Here is a 26773-nt window from a genome sequence, read left to right as displayed (position 1 = left end):
GGCGGTGCCATGTCTGATGGTTCATGCTGGTGAGTGAGATGTCCTAGCTGGACAGAGGGCTGTCCCGTGGCTGCGGCAGGATGTGGCCCTGGCTGAGCCGGGGGTAGCTCTGTCAGAGCGTGGCTGTCTCCCTGATCAGCTCTTTGGCCCCTGGGCTCTGGGGGAGCTGTTTGAACCGCTCAGTGCAGCTAGAATCCCTCTGGGGCCGCAGTGAACGCAGGCAGGCCCTGGGCTGGGTGGGGGCTTGATTTCTCCTCCTGGCTCTGTGACTCCCAGGGAGGCTCAGCCCCTCTCTGGACCTTGGTTTCTTTCTGTAGAAGGCATTTCTGAGGTTCCCATGGGCTCCAGTGTTGGGACAGAGCTGGGCTGTGGCTGTTGATTAACCAGACTGCGCCCTTGTGGGGTGTGTGACCGGCATGGCCCTTTCTCCGGGCTGTGGGGCCGGGCGGCAGGGTGGAGGCATGCTCTGAATCGAGGAGCTTCCCTCCAGGGCCTTCTAAGAACGCTTCTTCTTTGCACCCTCCTCTGATGGGCTCAAATGTCCATGTGGAAAGAGTGGGCCGGACCCACTGGATTGTCCTTGAGAGTCAGGATTAGGAGTGGTGCGGGCCTGTCTGGCAGCTGGTTGACGGAAGGCTCTGGAATTGTTATGCGTGGCATTTACCGTTCCCCTTCCTGCCCTGTGGTTTTATGCAGGGTCGTTTTGCGGGCCTTCGTTCCTTACAGTAATCCTGCTCTGTGTGTGTGTGTGTGTGTGTGTGTGTGTGCGCGCGCGCGTGCGCGCGCACACGCACACACATACACATGCATGCGATCATCACTATTTCACAGATGGGAAAGCGGAGACTCAGCGGGTTCATGAGCCATCCCGGGGTCTCCCAGCACAGCCCCCTCACACCTGCCCGTTCTCCACGGAGGCCTGACCCTGGCTGCACGTCTGAGCTAAGATCCCCCCACACTGCACGTGCGGGCAGGTGCGAGGGCCGCGTCACATCCACGGAGAGGCAGCGCTTTGCCGAGAGCACCTGGGGCCCCATCCCCAGTACCCAGCACACATCCACCCAAGGAGGCAGCTGGCTTGAGCAGCTCCTGCAAGAGGAAGCGATCCCTGCTGTGTGCAGTGGAGGGGGGGGGGAGGCATTTATTTACTTCTAAGAGGGGTATGCATTTGTCAGGGACGGGGTGGGGGGTAGATTTGGACAAGTAGAAAGAAACCCAAAGCACCCATTTAGCCCAGTCCCCCAGACCCTGCTCTGAAGATTTCTCCTCTCTGGTCGAACTGTTTATTTTCTCCTCCACGCACGACTGTTTTGGCTGCTGATTATCTTGCCACGTGTTTAATGTGGAATCTGGCTTTTTTCACTCAACGTTGCGTCAGATGCTTTTCTCTCTCCATCTTCGTAAACCTTGTCAGTGTCTGCAAAACATCCCTTTGGGGGGGTTAACCAGAATTTATGTAACCCTTGCCTGTTGTTGGACAAACGTAGATGGTTTCCTGCTGGACTGGGGCAGCCCCTTTAATGCACAGCAGTGGTTCTGGATGACGGTCGCCCCTGGCCGGTCGCAGGTGCGGCTGGCGTTCGGCTGTGGCGGGGGCCCCGTGGAAGCCACTCTGGGGAATGCGGCTAAACGGCGCTCAGGATGGCAGTGTCGGAGGTTGGTGCAGTGTGACTGGCATTGGCTCAGCATTTTCCCGTTTTTAAAACATCTACAAGCAGAGGGGATGTTTATCATTCTTGCTGTCCGTTTCTGCCTTGTTTCTGCGGTTCTTGCCGAACCAAATACTTGGGCTCAGTCGCGTCGCCCCCGCACGGGGGTCAGCGTGAGGAAGCTGGCCACGATGCCCTGTGGCGGGTCTCTGCTGATCGGGCTCCGGTCCGGGCCACGCATTGCACAGTCTTTAGCGTCCCTGCCTACGCAGCCGTCCTGTGACGGTCCATCGGAGTTTTCGCGGAGTGGGGACCCGCCACGTGTTTGGCTCAGTCTCGTGTTGCCTCGTGATTCGAGTCGGAGGGTCTTGGGTGGGAACCGCCGTCGGCGATATGCTGAGTGCTCGCCCATCCTGTCGGGAGGCACCCAGAGTGTGTCATCTTGGGTCCCAGCAACCTTGGATCCATTGGTCTCTGAGGTTTCTCGAAGTTTTCCTCGCTGTGGGGCGAGCGAAGTGATCTTTGTCATTGATAGATCCCCCGTGGGGCCGCTTTGAGACCGCGGTGTCCCGATCCTCACCGGACCCTCACCTGCCAGGTTGGCATCCATGGGTCGTCACTCTGGCCCGTGGATGGTGACTTCTAGCTCCTTCATTCCGTCTACTCTCCGTGGTTGGCCTTCTGCCGGGAGGGCCTTCCCCTTCTCCCGCAGCGGCCTGTGTGTGCATGTGGCTTTTATCAGTGTGGACACAGGATTCTTATTTTATCCAACGTGATTGTAGTCCCCAGCTGTCATTGTGATTGTCATGGTCACCTTGCCTGGGACAAACAGCTGGCTGTGGGCCAGAGAGGAGAAGGGAGGTGGAATTTGACGTGTCCTTACAGGGTCACCGTGGAGCCTGGGGACCCGGGGGCCCGCTCTCGCCCCGGCCCTGCCACTGACGGCCTGTGACCTCAGACAAGTTGGCGAACACCTTGGGGTCCCTGGTTCGCCCTGATGTTAGAAGGAGAGGTTGGGACCGGCTGCCCTTAAAGGCCCCTTTGTCCTGACCCCGAGCTCCCCTCGGGGTCCCCTGCCACGCCTTGTGTGGTGGTTCTGCGGAGAGCTGGGGTTGGCTGTGGGGCAGTTCCTGGCGCCCAGCTGTCACCTGTCACCTGTGGGAGCAATGACACACTCCTTTGTGCCCCACCCGCTCCCTCCCTTCCTCTTGGCACTTGGCCAGCTGGGGGGTGGGGGAGGGGGTGGAGCTTCCTCTGAAGGACTGAGGCCTGTTTATTCTAGGTAGTAACCAAACATTGACCTCATCCTAGCGCCGGCTCTCTGCAGCTTCGCGTCTGTTCTCCTTCATATCTTCCTTGAAGAAACAGCTGCGTGGGCAGGTGGCGTGCCGGTCTACCTGTGCCGGAAGGGCCCTTAGAGGCTTTCCACTTCCGCGTTATACAGAGGGGCGTTCTGCGGTCCCAGAGAGGGCAGCAGCCTGCCCAGGGTCACACAGCACGCGGTGGCATGGCCAGAACTTGAGCTCAGGCCCCTGGTGCACACCGTGCTGCCCTCACTGCAGGTGCCCGGGTGCCCGTGTGCACTGTTTATGGTGACGAGCTTCTCTGGTCACGTCTCTCAGCCCCGGGTGGGGGTTTGAGCCTGTGGAGAAGGCTCCTGGTTCCCGCTCGGTCCCAGGGCGGGGCTTCGAGGATGGAGAGCAAGGTGTGAGGGCGTGAGGAGCGCTAACCTTCTCCAGGCGCCAGGCTTGGTGTGTGATGCCATTCCGCCGGCACCGCAGAGGGGTGTGCGTGGTCCCGTGGGGAAGGACTCAGGCCTGGGCCCCGCACACTCGGGGGGCGCCTGGCCTACTGAGGCTGGCAGGGGCTGGGGGGTGTCTTCCCAGTAGTGTAGGCTCTGCCAGAGGCGCTGTGGAAGAACTTGGGTGGGGGGGCAACCACAGCTCCTTCGGAGGGGTGGGGAGCATCCCTGGGGGGGAGCACCCCTGGGGAGCATCTATGGGGAGGAACGGCACTGGGGGGAGCACCCCTGGGAACAGCAGTGGGGGGAGCACCTGTGTATGGGGGGGCACCCGTGGGGGAGGAGCACCTATGGGGGAGTACTAGTGGGGACGAGCGCCCTAGGGAGGAGCAGCACTGGGGGGAGCACCCGAGTATGGGGGAGCACCTGTGTGGGGGGAGCACCACTGGGGGGAACATCCCTGGGGAGAGGCACCCCTGGGGGGAGCAGCACTGGGGGAGGAACACCCTAGGGGAGGAGCATCCCTGGGGAGTTTAAGCAGCAAAGCAGTGGGCAGAGCTTCACGGAGTAACTGGAACAACACCGCTCCCGTGGCCGCAGGTGGCGGGGACGCGGGGTCGGCACAGAGTCACCAGGTGCCGGCCTGGGTGAGGCGCCCAACGTGGGCTTCCTCCAGAAGATAGCTCTGAGAAGGAGGCCTCCGTCTCAGATGGCAACGCCTAGACCTCAGGAGGAGTCCTTTGCCCAAGTGCCATGAGGGGATTCGAACTCCAGGCTTGTGCTTGTAAAGGCCGCGGAAGGACCGGTGAGAAGATTGTTCGCCACCCACCCCCCCTCCCCAAATTCCTGAGCCTGGGTATTCCAGAATCCTCCTGGCAGCCCTGTGAGGGGGCATCACTCCTTCCTTTACAGATGAGGATGCAGAGGCTCAGAGACGTTGATTCACTAGTGCAAGGTCACGCAGCTGTGATTACAGAGGCCTAGCTGACCCTCCACCTCTCTCCTGACCTTTGATTCTGGCTCTGTCAGGGGAGGTCACTCTCTCATTGAGGATCATGGCCCCCGGCCCGTCCTCAGCAGCCTGGGGTAACAGGTGCCTGGCCGGCAGGACAGTGGGCTCCTGGCCTGTCAGTCCTATTTGGGGTTACCCGATGTCATGGTGGGAAGTGGAAGGTTTTCCAAGTCCTGTGCAGGGTGAGCAGGTGACCTTTGAACCCCAGAAGCTTATGCACCCCCTCCCATGTGGGGACAAATATGGGTTCAAAGGGAAATTTCAGCTGAGTTTCCTGGGTGAGAGGTACCCTGGGCCTGAGGGTCATTGGGAGATCCAGGCCCACAGGTGATGGTGGGAGAAGAATGCAGACGGGTGACCGCTGGAGTGGGGGGTCCCCTGCACCGCAGACACCCTGGGCCCAGCATCGGCACCAACACCAGCAGTACCAGCCCTTTCCTTCCGGAGGCTCCGGGTGCCCGATGTCCCTCCGCTGTGCCAAGGGGACGTTGAGGCTCGGGGATGGACGCTCTTGCCTAGCACACAGCCAGCCCGCACCTGCTGACTCCACGCCCAGGCATGCCTCACAGGGTGGTAGGGATACCTCCTCCTGGAACTGTAGTGAGGGCCCAGCCCGGGCCGGGGCAGTCCAGGCCTTCTGGAGCCAGCCTGGCCCCCACGCTGACCTCGGGCAGGCACACAGTGGTATTAGCTTCCCGAGTGGTTGGGTCATGTGGCAGGATCGCAGCAGCCCGGGCCCTGCCCATCTACCCTGTGTCCCAGGAGAGCGGCCCTCTCTGCTCCCTGGTTCGGCCGGGGCAGCCTGGGTGGGGTGGGGGTGGGGGTCTCAAGCTGATGGTGCAGGGGGCTGGGGGCCTGGCCTGGAAGAGCCTTATCTTTCTTCCCTGAGCCTCACACAGGGACTCCCCCAGCCTGGCGACAGTCAGATGAGACCTCCAGGTGATCTGTGACCATAGGCATCCTCCCCGGCCTCCCCCTCAGCCCAGGGTTCCCCTCTGTGGGCCTGGGGCTGGGGTTAGTGATGGCTTGGCTCATTCCTCCTCTTGCCACGTTCCTCTCTTCTTTGCTGGGCTCACTCTTCTGCCTGGATTTGCCTTGGGCCATCTCTTGGGCCTTGTTCCCTGGGGGCTTTGAACTGGGAGCGCAGTTTGTGGGGAGACTGAGCTTGGACTTGGCAAGGGCTCTGGTCTCAGCCTGTAGTCACCTGCTCGCTTGCCTGCCCCTCCCAGCCTCCCCATAGGCCCCTGCTCTGTGTCTGTGTTGGTTGGCTGTTGGTCACTGGGGTCTGTCTAGCCCCTGAGCTGATGGTTGGGAGGGCTTCTCTGAGAAGAAGCACGTGGAACCAGCTCGTCCCCACGTCACCACCACTTAGCGGCCCCTAGACTCCACATCCTGCAAAAATCTCAACTTGAGATCGAGGAGGTGTTTACTTTACAACCAAAGGGGATTCGCGTTTGCTTCAAACAACCTGCAAGCATCACGTGGCTAAACTGGATTCATAACTCCGCTTTTTAAAGTCGGTGGTGATGCACCGGCCTGTGCCAGAGAGTGAAAAGAAGGCAGGTGCTGGGGGCCCGGGTGAGCCAGTGGAGGTGAGTGTGGCCTGACATCACAGGCCCTGCGTGCGCCGCTGTCTCCTCGGGCTCAGCGCAGACGTGGGCGTGCCCTTGGCGGGCCATTCCTTCCCATCAAGGTCATGCCATTAGACGGTGGGCAGTGGGGGGGATGGGGTGGTTTTACTGAGTGTCTACTAAGTGCCTGGGGCTTTCAGAGCTGCTGCCTTTCTTAGACCTCACGGCAGCTTCCCAAAGGTTGGTTTCTATCACTTTTTTTTTTTTTAATTTTTTATTTTTCAACGTTTATTTATTTTTGGGACAGAGAGAGACAGAGCATGAACGGGGGAGGGGCAGAGAGAGAGAGGGAGACACAGAATCGGAAACAGGCTCCAGGCTCTGAGCCATCAGCCCAGAGCCCGACGTGGGGCTCGAACTCATGGACCGCGAGATCGTGACCTGGCTGAAGTCGGATGCTTAACCGACTGCGCCACCCAGGCGCCCCTATCACTTTTTTTTTAATGTTTACTTATTTTTGAGAGACAGGGAGAGAGAGAGAGAGTGCGCACAAGCATGCTGGGGAGGGTTAGACGGTGAGAGAGAGAGAGAATCCCGAGCAGGCTCCACACTCTCAGCGCAGAACCCCACATGGGGCTTGAACTCACAAACCATGAGATCATGACCTGAAACCAAGAGTCAGGGGCTTAACCGATTGGGCCACCCAGGCGCCCCCAGGCTCTCCGATGTTAAACACTGGTGAGATCAGGTTGGGCCCACCTGGACGGTCCGAGCTGACCCCCTTCTTGTGTTCCTCCTTCGTCCCCGCAGCCGTGTGAGATCGTGTGTTTGCAGGCTCTGGGGGTTAAGGTGTGGGCACCTTTGTGGGGCCGGTAGTCTCCTGAGTGCATTGCACTAGCCGAGGCTGAGATCTTCATCCAGAACAAGTCTCTTGTGACGCCACGTGGGGAAACTGAGGCTTCTGGTTACATGGACTGTGCTGCCGGGGCCCTTGACAACGTTCCTTCTCTACCCCACACTGCCCCTTCCCACAGGACCTCGACGGCTGCCATGTGCTGGTGGCTTTTGTTTTGGCATTGCCACCGCCAGGTCTGTCCTCTTGCCTGGAGATCCCTGGGCGGGGGAGGGGCTGGGCCCTCCTGCGGCCGGAGGAGTGCACCCTCCCCAGGACTTTTGGGGGGCGGTGGCGCCTTTAAGCAGGCCTTGGGCCTTGTGGGTGATCCTTTGGCCCGTAGTGATTGTGCTGTGGGTTTTACGTGAAACAGGAAGTTTACTTTGCTGTCCCCACACCAAGTCTGTCATTTCTAACTGGGCGGGTCCTCACTGCCCCACCTAATTGCAGGGACGCTATCTTGCTGGGGTTCCAGCGTCCCTGTCCTGCCCTCAGAGCTGTCTGGGTCATTTGGGACTCCCACCCCCACTTCTCCGTTGCCCAAGGAAGGGGCTTGTCCAAGGTCACAGAGCAGGTGGGGCAGGAAGGGGCTTGCTCTTGTCCCCTAGCTGTTGGCAGGAAGGTGACCTCGCCTCTGGCAGCCTCTCCATCCTGTGGACCCCTCCTCTCCCCGGGGGGCTCTTGGCCCGCCGCGGTTGGACTGCACCCGTTGGGAGAGGGCGGCCCCAAGGAGTCCACTGCCCATTGTACGTCTGCCACGGGCAGCCTGGTACCCGGGGGCCAGGGAGGGGGCCTTCTGCCATCAGGAGTCTCCAGTGTCTCTTCTGGAGGGTGCGTTGTGCTGTTCTTCTTTTCCTTTTACGTAAAAAGCATTATTTTTTTGTTAGGAATTCTATAAAAAGCAACAAGCTTGGACAGTAAGGAAACAACTATTTATTCCGCTGCCTACTCTCATCAGATCGTCAACGATAACGCACGTTAGGCTCAGAGCCTTTCCTCTTACGTAACAAAGTGTTACAGGTAGAGATGGGGTGCGCCGTGTCTCCACCCAACCCCCGCCCCCCCGCCGCCCCCCACCCCTAGAGACCTTCAGCCTGGAACTCGGTGCTCATCATTCTCCTGCGTAGCGTTTTGCTTCTCTGGTAGGTCGTATATCCGGAAACGACGTGTGATGATGCCCCTTTGTCTGCACGACGTTGTATCTGTGTGTGTCCACCAGCTACCTGCGCCCGCTGTGTTTTTGAGACCTGTCCCCAGTCATCTGAGGACGTTTAGTTATCTCTTTTCGTTTCTACCTCTCCTATTTCGTTGTTTGGTCAAAACTACAGACTGTCCTGTCTTCCAAGGGGGTGTTGTGGTGGTGTCCTATTTTTCGCTGCCGTGGCCAGTGCTGTGGATGCGTTCTTGTACGTGTCTCCTCGCACAGCTGTGCCTGGGCTCCTTGAGGGCGTGCGCACCTTCTATAGGGCAGGAAGCTGCGCCAGGTGCCCCAGTGGGCACCCCGCGCTCCCCGGTGCTTACGCACTTGCCATCACACCAACTTACCCCTTCACACTTTCTGCCAGTCCAGTAACTGAAATGGCATCTCATTGTCTTAATTTGCATTTCCCTGATTACGCACGCAGCGGGCGTCTTCTTGCCCATTTCCGTCTGTGACTCACCTCCCATGGAGCCTGTGCCCGTACTCACGTATTTCCTTATTGATTTATAGGAGTCCTGTGTGTATTCCGTGTGACCCTCTGTGCATTCCGGGGCGGGACTTGAACACGGCGCTTCCCAACGGCAGCTGGTCTTCTAACTGCCCACAGATCTGTTGTTTGCTGTCGGGCAAGGTTGTAATGTTCACACAACGGGGTTTGACAGGCTTTCCCTTTATGGTTTGTTCTTTTTTCTTTCTTTTCTTTAAAAAAAAATTTTTTTTAGTGTTTATTTTATTATTTATTAAAAAAAATTTTTTTTAAACGTTTATTTATTTTTGAGACAGAGAGAGACAGAGCATGAACGGGGGAGGGTCAGAGAGAGAGGGAGACACAGAATCTGAAACAGGCTCCAGGCTCTGAGCAGTCAGCACAGAGCCTGACGCGGGGCTCGAACTCACGGACAGTGAGATCGTGACCTGAGCCGAAGTCGGACGCTTAACCGACTGAGCCACCCAGGTGCCCCATTGTGTTTATTTATTTTTGAGGGAGAGAGAGAGAGAGAGAGAGAGAGCGAGAGCATGAGCAGGGGAAGGGCGGAGAAAGGGACACACAGAATCTGAAGCAGGCTCCAGGCTCCCAGCTGTCAGCACAGAGCCCGACACAGGGCTCGAACTCACAAGTTGTAAGATCGTGGCCTGAGCCGAAGTCGGACGCTTAATCGACTGAGCCACCCGGGCGCCCCTCTTTTTGTTTCTTGAGTGAGAAAGCCTTTGTACCTGAAAGCTGAGGTGGTTCATCTTTATAACTGCTGCATTGAGACAAAATTCTCATGGTTTATACATAAAACAGTGTAGTGTGTTTTTGAGTATATTCACAGAGTTGCACAACTATGAAAATGGATTCCAGAGCCTTTTCATCACCCTGGAAAGAGGCTGTGCCCATGAGTTGTCACTCTCCAATCTTTCTTCTCCTTGGCCCCCGGCAACCGCTGATCCACTTTCCGTCTCTATAAATTTGCCTATTCTGGGTGTTTTGTACAAATGCGAGCCTACAGTATGTGGTCTTTTGTGAAGGCTTCTTTCCCGTGGCATGAAGTTGTAAGGGTCATTCATGTTGTAGCACGTCTCAGAAAAGCCTCCATTTCAAGTTTGCCTTTTCACGTAGAACGCTCTGTCCCCGTTGGAGTTGCTTTCTGTGTGTGGTGTGAGGTTGGGATCAAATTTTGTTCTAGACGATGGCCAGTCAGCTGCTGCAACTCTGTTCACAAAATACTCCGTCTCTACCCCACAGGCACAGGATGCCACGTGGGCCACATGCCAGGTGTGCAAGCTTCTCTGGGTCCCAGTCTGCCCCCTCCACGTGGCTTTGGCATCTTTCCGTGGAGTCCGTTCCACACGGAGCTCTCGTCTCTGGGCTCTCACCACCCCAGCAATCCCACCACCTGGTTCGTGATAATTTATTGTTTTCACTGAGTCAGTGAAGCCTGTGCAGACGTGATGCTGCTTCCCGAGCCTTTGAGCCCCACCACTGCTTCTCATGTGTAGGGTGAAGTGCTTGCTGAGACGTTAGACCTCTTTGCCTCACCTCCGGCTCCCGTGTGTCTGGGAACAGGGATCCCCTGGGTCTGATGGCCCCACCACACCTAGGTTCTCCCACTTTCCTGAGCCTGCTTCTTTGGCCACACGTTCCCACCTCTGCACATGGCTGGAGTCTCCTGGTGTCCTGCCCCCGCCAATGCCTCCCCGCTGTTCCTGCGTCTTCTGAAGGACGGTTGGTTCCATCACGCAGGGCCTGGCGCTCAATAGAGACCTGACTGACATCTAATGGAAAAAACAACCCCCCTCCTTTCTCCCGAAAGTAGTCTACGTCCCCCCTTTTTCCTACCAAGGGGGCTTGCCACATATATTTCGGGGCTCAGTAAATGTTATCTTTCCCCACCCCAACCCCATTTCAGACCTAAGTCCTGCATACCTCAGCCTCAGCAAAATCCCTGCACTTCGGCTGGATGGGCTAGGGGCTCCTCACAGGTGGAGCCGGGGAGGCGGTTGGTTGGAACAGTCACTGCTCAGCATAGATCAGGGGTTCCCAGCCTCGCATATGTGTTACAGTCACCTGGAGGACATCTAAAATGCATGTGGACGTCCAGGGACCTGCCCTAGAGTTCAATGCAGTTGATCTCACGGAGGAAGATAGCAGATATTAAGGAGTCCCTGGGGAGTGTCCATGCAGCCATGCTGAGAGCCACTGGCCCCGGTGTGGCTAGGTGTCCTTGCCAGGCAGCCGGGTAGACCTTGGTTCTTGGCCTTTATGGATAATTTCCAATCGTTCAGAGTGAAGTCAAGGTTGGTGGGGCGGGAGACTTGGACAGTGCCCTCACCCACACCTGCACATACAGGTTAATTTCTGGGCGTGAAATTAACAGGAGGGGAATTCTCTTTTTCCTCTTCTCCTCTGGCTGGAAACAATGACACCGTTTCAAATGGACTTGCCAGGCTTCCTAAGTAGTAGATGGAGAAACGAGTCTGAGTGTTTGGTTTGAGAATACCAGAGGCGACCAGGCGGATCCAAGCCGGGCACGTTCTGAATCAGCCAACTTGGACACAGCTTCCTGTTTGGCTGCTCCCTCGAGATTGCAGTCCGGGTCTGGAAGCCATGTGGCTTTTCTGGAATTAAACGCCAGGCACCCTTGAGGCCCTGGATAGACAGGGTGCTGATCCACAAGGGTCCCCAGAGCTGTGCAAGAGCGCGCAGAGGGGCAGACAGCGAGCAACAGGGCAGCCATGTGTCTTGGGAGAGGCTGAATGGCCAGCAGGGACAGGTCCCCGTTTTCATTAACGCAATTATTTGTTTTTCTCAGCGCCAGTTAATTTTCTTTCCTCTGTGGGCTCAGGATGGAGAGGGTGGGGCTCTGATTGTGGCCATTCTGTTTCATCTCTTGAGTTAAGGTTTCCGTGATCCTGCCTGTCTTGGCATGGAGGTGGAGTGGGAGGGGCTGGGTGCCAGCCTGTTGGCACAGAGGCTGCGGGGCAGTGTTCTCACTGTGTGACTTTGGACTTGATACTTAACCTCTCTGAGGCTCAGGCTCCTCTCCACTAAACAGGGCTAGTAATGACAGGACCCGTCTCATCAGCTTGGCATGAGGATCACATGGGGTGACGCTGGGGGGTTTGCCCGGCACCTGCCCTAACCTAGTAGAAGTTCAGTGTGTGAATGGGAAGCAGGTGCCGTTCTCAATGCCCTGCGTGGATGTGAGAACCCTGTCCCACTCCTGGGGCTCTGGGAGCTTGTGGCTAGTGGCCTTGGCCCGGGCCCCCCTGCACACCTGCCCGGGCAGCTCAGGAGGGAGCAGCAGGGGCCAAGGTGCCCAGCCTGGCTCAGTGCCACCACGGCTCAGAGGCGTCCTCAAGGGAACCCGATGTTCCCCCCGATATGCCTCCCTCAGTCCTCTTGCCTTCATCCATAAGTAATACCTGTCTCACATTCAGCCCGCGCCTCTCCGGGCTGCGGTGTGTGCCAGGAAGCAGATACTGATGGCCTTCGAGCAGCTCAGGTGCTCCCCAACCTGCCTGCCATGGTCTCGCTTCTGTGCCTTTGCTCACGCTGTGCCCTGCTCAGACTTGCCTTCCATCCCCACTCCACTTGCCTGCCTATCAGCTCTGCTTGCTTTCATCTCAGTCCAGGGCTCAGCTCAGATGCCGCCTCCTTCAGGAAGGAGCCCCTGATTTCTCCCTGCCCTCTACCCCCCAGGCTGTATATACCTGTTCAGTCTTTGCCCCCTTCGTTAGGCTGGGGGACCCTCTGAGAAGGGGACCATGCCCTTGGACGAGCATGCGTGGCTGTTGGTCCTGCTGGTGCCTGGCTTTGTGAGCTTGGGCAGACCCGGTCACTCTGTGAGCATCCTTCTTCTCCTCTATAGGACAGGCTTTCTGCTGCCCTCCTGGCAGGGTCTCTGGGAGGGTTTGAGTGGGCGCACTGCACTGAGGTCAGGAAACAGCTTCTCGTGTCTCCTCACCTACGTCGGGAGCCTTCAACATTCCAGAGGCTTCTGTCCAGCAGAGGCCCAGCGTTCAGGAAGTAGGTGAGCCTGGGGTTAGAAAATCCCCCGGGTCCCTTAAGAAGATGGACCATTTCCAGGTGCTGCTGGAGGGGACTGGGAGTGCGATGTGTCAGACATGAGGGCGGCAGGGCCGTGCAGCTCCAAGACCTGCTGATCTGGCCTGTGGGCGGGACAGGGTGGGGCAGAGGCCCCTCGGGGACTGAGCACTGGCCAGCGGGGGCCGGGCGCTGCAGGAAGGGTGGCCTCTGCTTCCGTCTAGAGCCCGGGGCTGCACTGAACCGGAGGAGGCCGCTCCGCCCGTGCGTGGTCTACGAATCTCGCTTCACCTCCCTGAGCCTCAGTTACCTCATCTGCACGTTGGGGGCATCTCCCAGGCCTGGCCCCCCTGGTTTTGATTTCCAAGCCCCGACCTACAGGTGGTGGTAGCCACTTGCTGTCCCTTGGGGCGGAGTCCTGGCTGGGGAGAAGGGAGAGAAGCCGAGAAGCCAGGTCCACGGGAGAGCAGATGTGCTCTCGGGAGCCGGGTCTGCCCTCTGGGGCAGAGGCCGGACGCCCGGAACGACGATGTGCTGGCGTTTGATGAGGCCCTTCTGCCCCAATAGAGCCACAGGCCCCGGTGCCGGCCCATCTTAATGAAGTGGAAGGAGAAGGGAATGTCATCAACTGAGCGGCGGTGTGGAAATGTCAGCCACCCCCACGGAGGAGGCCCAAGGCGGGTGCGGCCCGGTCTCCTGCGAACGAATGGCCTGCCACCAAGCCTGCCTGTCCCCGAGACCTTGTGGGGACCCCGCTCCACGGGAGGCGGCTGGGAGGGGGACAGGGTCGGGAGGGGAAACACTGGAGAGTCGGGCCCCATGTGTCACTGTGTGTCATTGGACACACCCCCCCTCCCCCCGGCCCCCACCCCTTCCTGTGCAGAGGGGGAAGATCGTACTTTCTCCTGAGCTGTGACAGACACTATTGGCACTCTGCCCAGATCCCCGTGGCACTTACTGCTTCCGTGTCCACCGCCCACTTCACCTGCTGGTGCCTGTAGCTCTCCGGGTGGCAACGCTGGGGCATTAGCACCTGTCCCCCGCGAGCTGCCCCCAGCAGCAAGCCCTGGGGCAGGGGGTAACTCTGAGACCCTCCCCGGCAGATTGACACCAGCTTCATCGGCTCCTTCTGTTCCCCGCCTCACCTCCCGACTCCCGTACCTGGGCTCCCTGGGATCACCTCCCACACACCCCGCGTGTACTTGAACCCCCGCCGCACCCACACTCAGACGTAAGCTCGCGGTGTGGCTGGCCGTTGCTGTTGGATGAGATTCGGAGGGACACCTGCTCTTAGCACTTTGGATGCTCTGCTTCTGAGTCTTTCTGGGGTGTCCTGTGTGGGGTGGGGGTGCTGTGTCACACATGGTCTCAGGCTGAGTGCTTTTCATTGGAGCTCCTGCCAGTGGGACCTTGTAGGGTGGAGAACTGACCACCTGGCAGGTGTTTAGACTTTTCCCGAGGGCCTGCTATGTGCCTAGGGCTGAGTTGGTGACGAGGGTTTACAGGGATGATTGGATGTGGCCTCTGGCTCCCAAATTCTTCTTTTTTTTTTTAAATTTTTTTTAATGTTTATTTATTTTGCGAGACCGAGTGTGAGCAGGGGAGGGGCAGAGAGATAGGGAGAGAGAGAATCTGAAGCAGGCTGCAGGCTCCGAGCTCTCAGCACAGAGCCCGAGGCGGGGCTCGAACCCATGAACCGTGAGATCATGACCTGAGCCAAAGTGGGATGCTCAACCGACTGAGCCACCCCGGTACCCCTCAGATTTTTACCATTCGGACTAGAGGTGAGGCTGGGGAGGGTACTTGGCCGGGAGGGGGGGGATGTGACGTGTCGCCAGACCCACCCTCTGAGAAGGCAGGGGGTGTACTCGTGGTCTGTACCCGTGAGGGGATCTTGAAGACCCTGTGGGCTCCATGAGACCCTCCTGTCCGCAGGCTGCATGGCCCTCCATGCTCTCCCGGGAACACAGGATCTGCAAGGAGGCTGGGGCGAGGGCCAATGCTCTGGCTCTCAGAAGCAAGAATATCGCAGGCCCCTCTCCCTTGCTGCCACCCCCCGGGCCCCCAGATAGAAGCTGCATTGTGAATCCTCCGGAATTGGTCCAGTGAGGCCTGGGAGCAGCCTACAGAGGGTCTGAGGGGACACACTGGCCAGCCCAGCCCCAGGGGTCCCTTCAGAAGTCACCTCTCATTTTCCCCACAAACAACCGAGCCGGGAAATGACGCATCCCTCCCTTGGGGCTCTGTTTCTCACCACTGCAAACCCCGGGATTAATTTAATTACACACTCATCTCCGAGAGGCTGGGGCTCAGAGGCGCCCGGCGGGATCACGAGTTGCCCGAGGCTGCTGGGAAGGATCATCCTCCCAGGGAGCCCGGCCCTCCGGGGTCTCCCTCCCCTGTTCCAGAAGGTCCACCTTGCTGCCACTCTTCCTGCTGCAGGACACCTGCTCTGACCCATGGGCAACCAGATGTCTGGCTCCTGGGCCCCTGGCAGGGAGCAGAGCCTGGTCTGGGGAGCTGAGTGTGGGGATGGGCTTGAATGTGGCCGAGGCAGCCTCGAATCCTCTTAAACTCGGGGGGGGGGGGTGGTGTGGGGTGGGGTGGGGGAAGGGGCAGACTCAGGCCTCAGGAACGGCCCCCAGACCAGAGCTGGGAGAGGTGGGCAGAGGGGGCGCTGATTGGCCATCCTCCTGGCCACCCTTCTGCTTCTGTGATGTCCGTGGGTGGCTCTGCAAGATGCTGGTGTGAGAATTTAATCCTTTCTGTCTCTCTCTTTTTTTTAATAAAAGAAAGATTTCTCCCTCTTCTGGAAGTAGATTATTTGAAAATTAACAACGAGTGGTGCGGGTAAATAGTCACTTGTCCCCGTATGTGAGCACCACCGTCGATGTCCCCACGTACCTCCCTCCTGAATTTGTTTCCTTGCATCGATATTGTTACGCACAAGACCAACTGTGTGCACCTTTTTACGTCCAGTTCTTTCCACGGGGGCGGGGGGGTGTGTGTGAAGGGTTTTCCATACTGTCGAGGAGGGACATCCTTCTTCAGCGTCGTTTGAATGACAGGGCGTGGCTCTCTGCTGTCATTGGACAAATGGTTGTTTCCATTTCTGGCCACTGTCACACACGGTCTGCATTCCTCATAATGAGAACGAACTCTTGAGGATAGATTCCATCGGACGCACCAGATGATTTAACATGTTTTGAGACCTCCCCTGTTGGGCTCTAGGAATGAGAAGGAAAAGCCCAGCAGACCCTGGTGGTCTGAAGGATACTGTGTTCTCTGCAGCTGCGTGGGGTTTGGGGCAAACCGTAACGGTGGGTTGAGTGGGGGCAGCGCCGGGTCTGTGCCCCCGTGTGGCCTGTGTGCTGTGGCCCGTGGGCCCTGAGGTCTGCTCCTGGCAGCAGCGGGTCGGGGGCGGGGGGGCTGGGGCGTTGTTGGGTCATTTGTGGCCTCGCCTGTGTCCCTTCTCCTGGTGCCGGCTCTGTCCCCGCTCTCTTTTCCTCGCTGCCATCCTGGGAGGCGCGGGCTGGACCCGGCCGTGGCCGAGGGATTGGCTTGCTCGGGCAGGAACAGTGGTGTGTGTCCGGCCCGCCGCCCGCGGTCCAGAGAGGGCGCTGAGGCTCGGTCGGCACATCTGCTGACTCCTTCCCAGTCCGTGACTCCGGCTGTGGTCTGACCAAGAGGGGCAGTGCTAGGGGCACCTGGGTGGCTCCGTCGCTCATGCCGGATTCTTGCTTTCGGCTCAGGTCACGATCTCAGGGTTCGTGAGTTCGAGCCCCGCATTGGGCTGTGCGCTGACAGCGTGGAGCCTGCTTGGGATTCTCTCCCTCTCTGTCCCGCCCCCGCTCACTCTTGCATGCTCTCTCTCTCAAAAAAGATGAATAAACTTAAAAAAAAAAAAAAAAAGGAAATGCTAGGAGCTCCTGGTGGACCCCTAGAAATTGGCAGAGGGAGACAGAACCACCCCCATACCAGGAAACCGGGGCGGAAATGTGCCCACTTCCCGATGGCTCGTGGAGGGCAGAGCAGGCCCCTGGTTGCGCGCAGGTCACTGGTCCCCTCCTGAGTTCAGGGCTGTGCCTGGCAGTGCTGCCCCCGGTGGGGGCCACGGTGAGCAGGGGGGGCCGGCTCGCCGCCGTGCCCGAGAATCAGGCGGTCGCGGAGGGTCCAGGAGAGAGGCTTGACCAAGAATCACGTCTTCTTTCTGGGACGCGTGCCAGCTCCTCCTCACGGTGCTGTGCTCTCAGCTCACAGCAGCCAGACGCTTGGGGGTCGCGGGCCCCGGGCGGCGGGGAGAGGGTCTGGCAGCCTGGGCCCTGGGCTCCCCTGCTCACCCGCCTGCAGCGGGGGACGCCGCTCCTCTCGGCCTCTGGATCTGCAAAGTGGAGAGGATGCCTGTTGGACCCTCGCCAGATGCTGGGGCTGCCGGGTGGCACCCCTGGGGTGGGTCTTCCGTCCCCCACCGACCCCACCCAGAGGGAGGCCACACAGGGCTCGGCTAGTTATTTGGGCCTCCTTGTCTTAAAGGGCGAGACGAGAGAGCTGGGAGATCTCTGCAGCGTGTGTCCACGGATTCCCTGGCTGGTGTCCCAGGGAACCCTCTGCCTCCCTATGCCCAGAGGGGCCCGGCACACCCTGACCCCTTTCCCGTCAGGCCTGTTTGCGTGGGTGTGATGTGGGAAGTGTCTGTCCGTCCTGGCTAACTGAGAATAAACTGAGGCTGGGGGGCGGGCACAGGGCATGCACACGGGGTCCTAACGAGGAGGCCCTTGGGGTCACCCTCCGCCCCGGGCTCCTGTCCCACCTCCGCTGCTGCCCTGAGTTGTGCCGTGAACAAACCACTTCAACTCAGAGCCTTGATTTCCCGGCCGTCAAGGAGCTCTGCAGGGCTGGGGGGTGGTGAGGTGGTGTGGGGGTTAGCCCCCCACATGGGGGCTCCCCAGTGCCATCCCTGAGGGTGAGGGTGGCAGGCCTGCGGGGGAGCGGCCCTCCTCCCTCTCCAGCAGGCCCCGCATTCCTGGGAGCTGAGTGGTGCTGACTCGGGGTGGGAGGGGCCTGTTGTGTCATTTCTCAGGGGTTAGTGGGTGGGCCCGGCCGTCCCCCATTCCTGCTCCCGGGCTGGGCTGATGCTCCTGGGCCCGGTCCAGGGCTGGGTGGGCGGAGCTCCCAAAGGCCCTGCCCATAGTGCCCCCCAGCAGGCAGGTCACTGGGCAGAGGGGGCACCTCTGTGTGCAGACTGCCTCCCGTAGCTGGGGGTAGCCTCAGAGTGTGGCCTTGGTGGCCTTGCTGATGGATGGGCTGGAGCTCTTGAGGCCTGGGCCGAGCCCCAGCCCCAGCCCCAGCGGAGGGAGGTTCTGGCCTTCTGGGGAGGGGACCGCCAGCTGAGCATGAGTGGGGGGGGCGGGCATGATATCCACCATATCACCCAGGGGCTCATCGGGTAGCGCCGGCTGTGTGCGGGGGCAGATGCCTCATTTTCCCTAGGTGCCCCAGTGGTCCAGCTTGTCCCACAGCACAGGTGTGTTATGAGTCCCACAGGGTCTGCCTCCCAAGGCAGTGCTATAGAGAGGTGGCTTTGGCCGAGGGTCTGGTGGCTTCTCTGGTGGCTTTTATTTATTTATTTATTTATTTTTTATTCTTTAAATCTTTATTATTTACTTTTGAGAGAGAGGGAGAGAGAGAGAGAGAGAATGAGCAGGGGAGCGGCAGAGAGTAGAGGGAGACACAGAATCTGAAGCAGGATCCAGGCTCTGAGCTGTCAGCACAGAGCCCGACTTGGGGCTCGAACCCACGAACTATGAGATCACGACCTGAGCTGAAGTCGGATGCTTAACCGACTGAGCCACCCAGGTGCCCCATGGTGACTTCTGAGATAAAGGGCTGGGGAGCCCGGGTGTCTTGTTGAGGGCAGGAGGAGCAGTGAGTGACTGGCCCGGTGGACGGGGTGTAGGCTGGTGTCCGGGCCGCGTGAACCCCGGTGCGGTGCTCATGTGGACAGGAAGCACGGAGCCTGTCCCTTACCGGGTGACCTGTCTTTCCACCTACACAGCCACACCTGCCATGATGGTGGCATCCCCTTGCCTGCCCTGCCCTGACCCTCCCTGCCGTGTGTCCCACAGCCCGCTCCTGGCCCCTGTGCTCTGGGTTGCCCTCGGCTTCCACCTCGGCAGGCTCCCTCACCCCAGCCTGGCCCGGGGTGACTCGGTTAGCGCTTCTGTCCTCTGCTGGTGGGGCTGATTTCTAGCCTGATGGGGAGGCAGGACCAGGGCTCTGGGAGGCAGGACTGGGCAATTTATCTGCCTTTCTGATGTGATTGCAAAACATGTGAGGGTGGTGAGGGAGGGTGGCTTTCCCCCCCTGCCGCTTTCGGAAACTGGGGGTGCACGGTTGGGGAGCGTGTCCCTGACTTGGCCCAGGGCGCGGCCACTGACTGCTCTCGTCGGCAGAGTCCTCCAGGAAAGCTGGTGGCTCGCCCACAGTACGTGTGCCTCCCGAAGTTCCTGTGTGCCAGGCAGGGTGGAGCGGAGGAGTCCTGGACGCCTCCGGGGCCTCAGTTTCCCCACCGTGCCGGGGACGGGGCTCCCTGGACCCCATACCCCGCTGTGTGCTGCCCCTTGGCTGTGAGGGTCCCATCAGGGCCTCCGATCGGGGGTGTGACTCTCACTGGAGACCGAGTCTGATGACTAAGATGCTCCCTACTTGTGTCGTTACAGATCCCTCGTCCACCTACATCAGGCAGCTGGAGACCAAGGCCCTCGCACAGGTAAGCTGACTGGGGGTGGAAGACAGTGGGGGGCACTGCACTCGAGGGGCCGGTGCGAGCCCCCACCCCCACACCCCACCCCACCGCTCCAGTGCCCACCCATGTCCCAGCCTACCTGGGGCTTATAGCCACCCACCTGCCCCCACTGCCGTCCGGAGTCACCCCCTGGAACTTGGGGGTCACGAACCTAACCCTTGCGCCACGGCCTTTGGGGTGTCTCCCATCACAGCCTCTCCCTGCTGTCCCCAGGAGTCTGTGAGCTCCTCGGGTCAGCCCTAGGCCTGTCCCAGAGATGGTGTGCACTGTGCAATTGCTGAAGAAGGGGCCGCTTTGCCCCTCGGATGGGCAGATGGAGGCCGGAGAGGGGGCAGGCACATCCCCACTCTCTCCCGCATGGAAACCTCCCTGCTCCTGCCGCCCTTATTCCTTTCCCGGCCGGGGTCCGCCCTCCGCCCACAGGCAGATGAGGCTGTCTTATCACCGGCTCGTCCCCGGCACAGGGAGGGCAGGTTAGAGGCTGGAGGATGAGGACAACACAGCGGGGAGGCCGGGCAGGGTGACAGCCAGTGCAGGGGTGCACACGGCTCTGCTCCTGCTGAGGACGGCTGGAGCGGAGCAGGGTGGTGACTGCCAGGACGGGGGCCTTCTCTGCCGTGGGTGGGGACAGGGACGGGAGGCTGTGGTCAGCCCCGTGTGGGGTCCTGGGGGCCACCTGGCTTGGGCAGCCGCGCCAGCCTCTCTCTCCCTTGTCCCCATCCTTGGCTTACTCTCCCCTCCCCCTCCCCTGCCATGCCCCCCAGCCCGTAAGTGTTGGCCAGAATGCCCAGAGCGTTTCTCTGGGAACCAATCCCGGGGAGGGCTCAGCTGCCCGGCCCCGTTGCTAGGCGACCAGCAGGCTTGGTGCCACTGTCCCGCTCGGGAAGCCCGAGGCCCCCTCTCTGCCCGTTGGGTGGCTGCTGGGAGGCTCACGGCCCTGGCACGCAGGACAGCTCCCACCACGGCCATGCCATGCCTCACCCCCACGTGGGCTGTGTGGGCAGTCCCACAGCCTAGCAGGACTCACTTGTCCACACCGCCAGGGCCACCGCACCCATGCTGTGGTATGTCACCAGGCACTGAATTGCAGGTCTGGTTTGGTAACTCTCTATATGGTTAAGGTGCTGTGTGGCAGAAGGGCTTGGCCACAAGACCTGTTGGCTTCTTTGCCTCCTCGGGTGGGGCGGGGCTCGGGTCTCACCTGGCCTGGGGGGTGGGGGGGGTTGCTGGGGCACCTTGCATTCTGAGTGGGCCTGATGTGGGGGTTGATAAGGAGGGTATGTGGCCTGGGCTGCAGGAGCTGGAGGCAGAAGTGATGCTGGGAGAACTGGGGGTTGGGGAGGGGCAGATTTAAGGCTCGGGGACCTTTGCCGTGGGCAGGTGCCCACTGGACAGCAGAATGAAGGCCGGGACCACGATCTGGACCCGAAGCTTCGGGTCAGTGGCCTCATGAGTCTGTCCCAGCCTGACTGTCCTTTGTTTCATTGTTCCCTTGGAGGAACATGTTGAGAGCCCAGGCCCCAAATTCAGGATGCTGTTTGCCTTGTGGTTCTGTGGTCCAACCGGGCATAGCTTGTGGTCCCTTTCCCACAAACACAGGAGTGTCCCCGACCCCGGGCCACATTGTCCCACTGGAAGAATATACCCTGATTCCCAGTGGTGGGTCTGGCTGTGGACTTGGGGGAGATGTGCACACACTCAGGACCTGAAGTAGGGGTCCCTTCTAGTCCTTCCTCCCTGGGGGCGCCCCTGCTGTCACAAGGGAGGCCCCGGATGGCTGTGCGCGCTGGCCCCGTGCCCACATGTGCAGAGTTGGAGGTTGTCAGGGGCCCTGTGTGTGGGCAGCAGGGGGACAGCAGACGCCTGAGCAGTGGTTGGCTCTGTCCGCCCCCCACTCTCCCACCCCCAAGCCTGCTCGGACCTGCTCCCAGGGGTCATACCTGGGGCCTTGGCCTGGAGGCAGCAGCAGTAGGGCTCTGTCTGTCCTCCACTGGTGCTCACGCCTGGGCCAAGCAAAGATACCCAAAGATGGGGGCTTGCAGACCCTCGCTGGGATCTAGGCTCGCTGGCTGCAGGCGGTTGGACTGAGATTTAGGGACAAGAATGAGCTTTGCCTGGCTTACTGCCAGTGGAGGGACAGTGCCGGGGACTCAGCATCCAGCGTCCCAAGCATCCGGCGTCAGCCACGTGGTGCTGGGGCCTCGGCCCTCCTCCGCCAGTGCGCTGTACGTCCTTGACCCCTTATTGTAGCAAAACGGTTGGGCCTCAACCTACGGTCAGCATCGACACCCAGGAGCCACTGGCAGAATGTCTTCAGGGTCATGGCCGGGGCTCCTGCTGCCCTCCCACCTGCTGTCACCAGAGCTTGGCCCCGAGGGTGGGTCGGTCATCTGACTGTAGAGGAGGGCACTGCTGTTCTGAGCCGTGCAGGAGAGATGAGAGACAGAGACAGTGAGACAGCCCCCCCCCCCCCCCCCCGGCCTTCTGTCAGCTTCCTAGTGACAACTCACACCTCACTGGCTTTTGGATTCCTGGGGCAGCTCAGATGGCACCATTCGGTTTGCTCACCTGTAAAATGGGCTTCGTGTATAGTTGGTGACCTGCTGTGCGTGGCCCTAGGGGTTCGGGGGTGACGAGGCACGGGCCTGACCACCTCCTTGTTCAGCTAGCAGGACTCATGTGCAGGAGGAGGCTGCTGGAGGACGGCAGAGGCGGGGAGAGCCCCCCAGGTGGGACAAGGCCCACGATGGGTGTACTGGCCTCGTTCTAAGAGAGTCCAGGGAAGAAAGGGTTCAGGCACGGCCCCTTCCCGACAGCCTCCCTCCCCAACCACCCCCAGGGGGCTTGGTCCTTAGTCTGAGCTCTCAGCCCTGTGAGTCGCCCTCCCTTGCTGCTAGGCTGTCGCGATCCTCCCTTGGGGAGCCTGCCCCCCACCCCTGCCGGGCTGTCGGCGACTCAGGGACCGGCTGCTGGGTCCGACCGGTCACATCTGCATCTCCAGGGCCTAGCTCAGCTGCACTAGGTGGATACATCTCGGGGAGCCCCTGGCCACCCACCCACCCAGAGTCCTGGGGCAAGAGGGGAGGCTGAGGCTGGCTCTTGCCGAACCAAGGACCAGCTGCTTCATGAGGTGTAGTGAGCTGGTTGTCTTTGGAGGCAGTCACGTGATGGATGCCCACATTTGGGAATCTTGGGGAGAGAGATTTCTTCCTGCCACGGGTGGGCTTCTGGCCTGGGTCTCGTGAGCTCGGGCTTGTCAGATTTTATGATTCTGGCACTTAAGCCTTGTCGTTGAGATCAAACCGCACGGGAACCGCAGGAAAGTCCGGCACCTGCCGTTTCGGCGAAAAGCAGGAGAAAGTGCTGTTCCTCTTTGAACCATCTTAAGGGGATGTGGCTCCAGGGTCTGGGCCTCTGCGGCCTCCGCTTCCCACTGCCCCCGTCTCTCCCCTCCCCTCCCCTCATGGCCTCTATTTAACTCCAAAATAGCTTTAATTAAAAATGTGCCAGAGTGTTCACAGACTAAATTACCGTATTGCAGTTCGTATTTTCTTTCTCGTGTCGGCTTTAAAATTCCGTCAACACAGCTGCCTCCTCTGCGATGATTCATCTCGAGCCCCCGTACACATGATTCCTTTTCCTGTGGATTCTGTGCCCGGCCGGGCTGGGGTGGGGGCGGCTGTCATTGACGCCGGGGCCTCGGCTCTTGGTTCCCTCGCTTAATCCCCCTGCTGGGCTGATAAATGTAAGGCTCCGCGTTCGCCCAGAAGCCAGCTTTACAAAAGAGCCAGTGACGTTCGGGCTGATGTCACACGGGGCAAGTGGGCAGCCATCCTGGGGATGGAGGCCGCGGTCCAGGCCCGCCTCCCTCCTCCTCACCCCTGTGCCTGCCCTTTCTCTATCCTGCCACGCCACGCAGGGTCGCCTGAACCACTCAGGTTAGAAGTGACCCCAGGATTTACACCAAGCGCAGATGGGGAAGCTGAGGCCTGGGTGGAGGAGGGCGTCCGGGCCTGAGTGACTGTGTCAGTGTCCTGGGGCCGCTGTAACAAAGAGGCATAGACCGGGTAGCTTCAGCAACAGAAGTGTGCTATCTCATGGTTCTAGGGGCCACGGGGTCAACGTATGAACCTGGGGGGACACAATCTAGCCTGCAGCAATGGCGTCATTGGCCTGATGGTATGAAGAAGTGGGTTTGGGCTCTAGAGGAATTGGAGTTCAAATGATGCCCCAGCACTCACCTGCTCTTTGGCTTTAGGCATGATGCGTTATGTCCTGATGCTTTGGGTTCCTTACCTGTGAGGCAGGGATGACGGTGATGCCCGCTGCCTGCCAGGCACTGCCTGCCCTTCTCTCTTTTTCCTGCTCTCAGGGACCTGGGATGTTCAAGGTCTGTGGTAGACTTGTGCCCACCTGCCTGGGCCTGGCCCGTCCCCGTATGAACTGCTCCTTTCTGGCCTTTGTCTGAGTTTTGAACCATATGGGCCGGGGGACAGCGGAACAGTCTGCCACCCTCTAAGCCTGTGCCGAGGCCTCAGTGCTGTGTTCTGAGTCCCCGGGGAAGACCTGTCGCCCTGAGTGGCCCGTTCCCTTGCCCAAGCTGTCCAGAGACGCTGGCCTCCGGTGTTTCTTTGGTGGTGCCTTCTGGGACAGGTCGCTGCTGGTTGACGGGCCCTGGGCTGTCCCTGCTTGAGGCATGGTGGTCACGTCCTGCTCCCTCCCTTGTGAATGGTGTGCTTTCTGGATCTCTGGAGGGCTTTAGCTATGTCTTTAGCAGAACCTCAGAACCGGTCCAGCTTCTCCTTCAACCAGGGAGGAAACCTTTCTAGCATCTGAGCAGATGGTCTGTCTAGCAATATGGGCAGAAGGAGGCTAGGAATACCACCTCTGTCCCCTCTATGCCTGAGGCCTAATCGCTGTCCACTGTGAGCCACATGCTGGGTGACCGTCAAGGCCAAGCCCAGGACTGTAGGGCTAGAGGGCCTGGTTCAAGTCGCCAAAGTGCCGCTTACCAGCTGGGGGGCGTTGGGCCAGGGGCTTAACCTCTCTGTGCCTCAGTTTTCTCGTCTGTGAAATGGGGACACTGATGGTGGCCGCCCCAGGATTAAAGGGCGAATCCCGCAAAGCACCGAGGACTAGGGCTGGCCAGTGGAAAGGGTCGTGGGCCATCCAGCAGCCGAGTGCCCTTCGTGACCCCGATTTACCGGCAAGCAGCAGAGACCTGGAACACTGATGGGCTGCTCAGACTCACCCAGCCGTGGTGGGATTTGGATTTTGCAAATCTGTTCCCCTCCCCAAAGCCCCCCACCCCTTCCCGGGGAGATCCCGAGGCCTGTCCCTCCCTCTCACTCACCTTATTGCCGAGGGGACCTGTAAGGGGGCCGATGGCCACTGTGGCGGATGAGACCGTCTGGGTGTTCTGCCATCAGCCACACGCTCGAGTTTGAAACCTGGGATTTGGGGTCTGACATTGCATGGGGAGCAGGGACGCGGTGCCCCCAGTGGGTGAGTAATAGTAACCGTACATTCGCCACGCGTGGGGCCTCCGCTGCCTGATCTGAGCACCAATTAGGAAGAACCGTCTGGGCCCCCAGCCACGGAGCCGCCGCTCTCTTCTTAATGGCCTGCAAGTGAGTTCTCTTGAAATTAAAGGGGAAACCGAGAAAACAAGTGTGGCCGGACGGTTGTACCAGCATGCCCGTGTGAGGGGCCTCGCCGGTCACCCCCCCGCCCCTCCCAGCCGGCGGGCTGGCATCTCGGGGCGCCTCTAGGCCAGCGCAGGGGCCTGGTGTGAGCCCCGAGAGGGCTGGGAGCGGGCCGGGTGCTCGGGCAGCCCTTGTAAACATGGGGCTTTCCAAAAACGTGGGGGCTCCGAGGTGCCCACCCCGGCCCGGCCGAGGCCCCGGCACCTTTGGGCTACCGAGGGACCAGGGGAGGGGGGCCGAGGGGGGCCGTGGCTGGCATTTCCTGGGTGACACCGCTCCTCTTCCCTTGCAGCCGCCCCGCCCCTGCGGCCGCCCGAGAAGCTGGTTTCAGGTAGAACCGCCTGGCGGGACGTGTTTGCAGTGGTGTCTGTGGTGGGGGCTGTTTTGAGTGCTGTGTGCTGTCCTGTCTCCTCCGGGTCTCCCCCGGCCCTGGCACCCTCCTGGCACTTCCTGGGAGCTCAGCACCCCCAGGTGCCCCAGTTCTGCTTCTAGATTCTTCCTGGGGTCTGCCCTTTCCGAGCTGGCATTGGAGTCCAGCTTTGCCGAACAGCAGCAAAGAGCCACGGGGCAGCGGCCTCCGCGGTGCCCCACACAGGCCGTGCTCACTGAGCTGCCACCGCATCCACCCAGCTGGCCTTTGTAGTCCGAGTGCTCTCCGGATGCCCCTTTGTCAGCGTTCACCCTTGGGGCCCCACCTCCCGGTCCTGGCTTCGCACGGTAGACACTGCGTCCCTGCCGGGTGCACGCAGTAGGTGCTGCCTGAACACAGCCCTGCCGGGTGCACGCAGTAGGTGCTGCAGCAGACGGTCCCTCTGGGACTGGAGTCCTTTGGGCAGCAGGTGGGAGGGGTGACAGCTGCTCTGAGCGAGCCCATCCACAGCTGCTGCCCAGGGAGGGGCACGTGGGCAGGGTCCTCCCTTTGCATCCTGCTGTGGCCCTTTTCTGCTCCAGGAGGAGCCCTCTGACGGTGCTCCCCGGAGCCCCCCGGCGGGCAATGGCTGGGGAGCTCGCTGCATGCCCGCGGGGGCCCAGAGGGGCTGGGGCAGCCCGAGTTCACACCAGCTCTGAGCCAGGCAGCGACGCAGGGACTGAGGCCCGTGTCCTTAACAGCAGACTCGGCAGGGGGGGGTGGAGGGAGGGAGGGGGGCAGGGGCGTGGCCTCCCGGGTGTCCCCCCTGGCTGGAAGGGGCAAACCTGTTTGGACTCCATGTGTCCTTTAAGGATGTGGGAGCCCCGTCCACTCTGTGTGGCAGATCCTTTCTCCCTGGGTCCTGAGGGACCTTCGTTTGGGATCCTATCCCATAGGAGGGCAGGCATCCTGTCCCTGTTTCCTGAACCACCCTGAGCAGGCCCAGCCAACCCACAAGGCCATTTCAGCTCCACGTCCCCTCGGCGATGAAAACCTAAGGATTTCATTCTTGGGCACCAACAGGCACATCCCAGGATTTTTCATTTGGATTGAAGTGCCGTTATGGTCCCTCATTTTGATGTGTCATTAGTCCCGTTGCCCCTAACGAGAGATCGTGTGTCTTTCCCCCGCCAGCTTGGTGGGTCGCTAATAAAGTTCTGTGGGCGCACAAATATTTATAGATGATCACTGAAGGCAGGCGTGGGAATTGCATGTGCTAATTAAAAACACTCCCTCCCACCCCCTTGTACATACATG

The 26773-nt window shown here is 60.1% G+C and overlaps 1 protein-coding gene across 2 annotated transcripts in view; it reads left to right on the top strand.

Annotated features, from left to right (window-relative positions):
- Positions 1-26773, top strand: part of CCDC85C (coiled-coil domain containing 85C) — a 78261-nt gene that overhangs the window by 39688 nt on the left and 11800 nt on the right. For both annotated transcript variants that reach the window (XM_047862721.1, XM_047862720.1), the window contains exon 2: positions 19317-19366. In XM_047862721.1, coding sequence (XP_047718677.1) covers positions 19317-19366 — 50 coding nt within the window. The remainder of the gene's footprint in view (positions 1-19316; positions 19367-26773) is intronic.

The sequence above is a fragment of the Prionailurus viverrinus genome, chromosome B3 (genome assembly GCF_022837055.1).
Source record: "Prionailurus viverrinus isolate Anna chromosome B3, UM_Priviv_1.0, whole genome shotgun sequence".
NCBI lineage: Eukaryota > Metazoa > Chordata > Mammalia > Carnivora > Felidae > Prionailurus > Prionailurus viverrinus.
The sequence above is the reverse complement of the archived record's forward strand: the minus strand, read 5'-3'. Positions and strand labels throughout refer to the sequence as shown.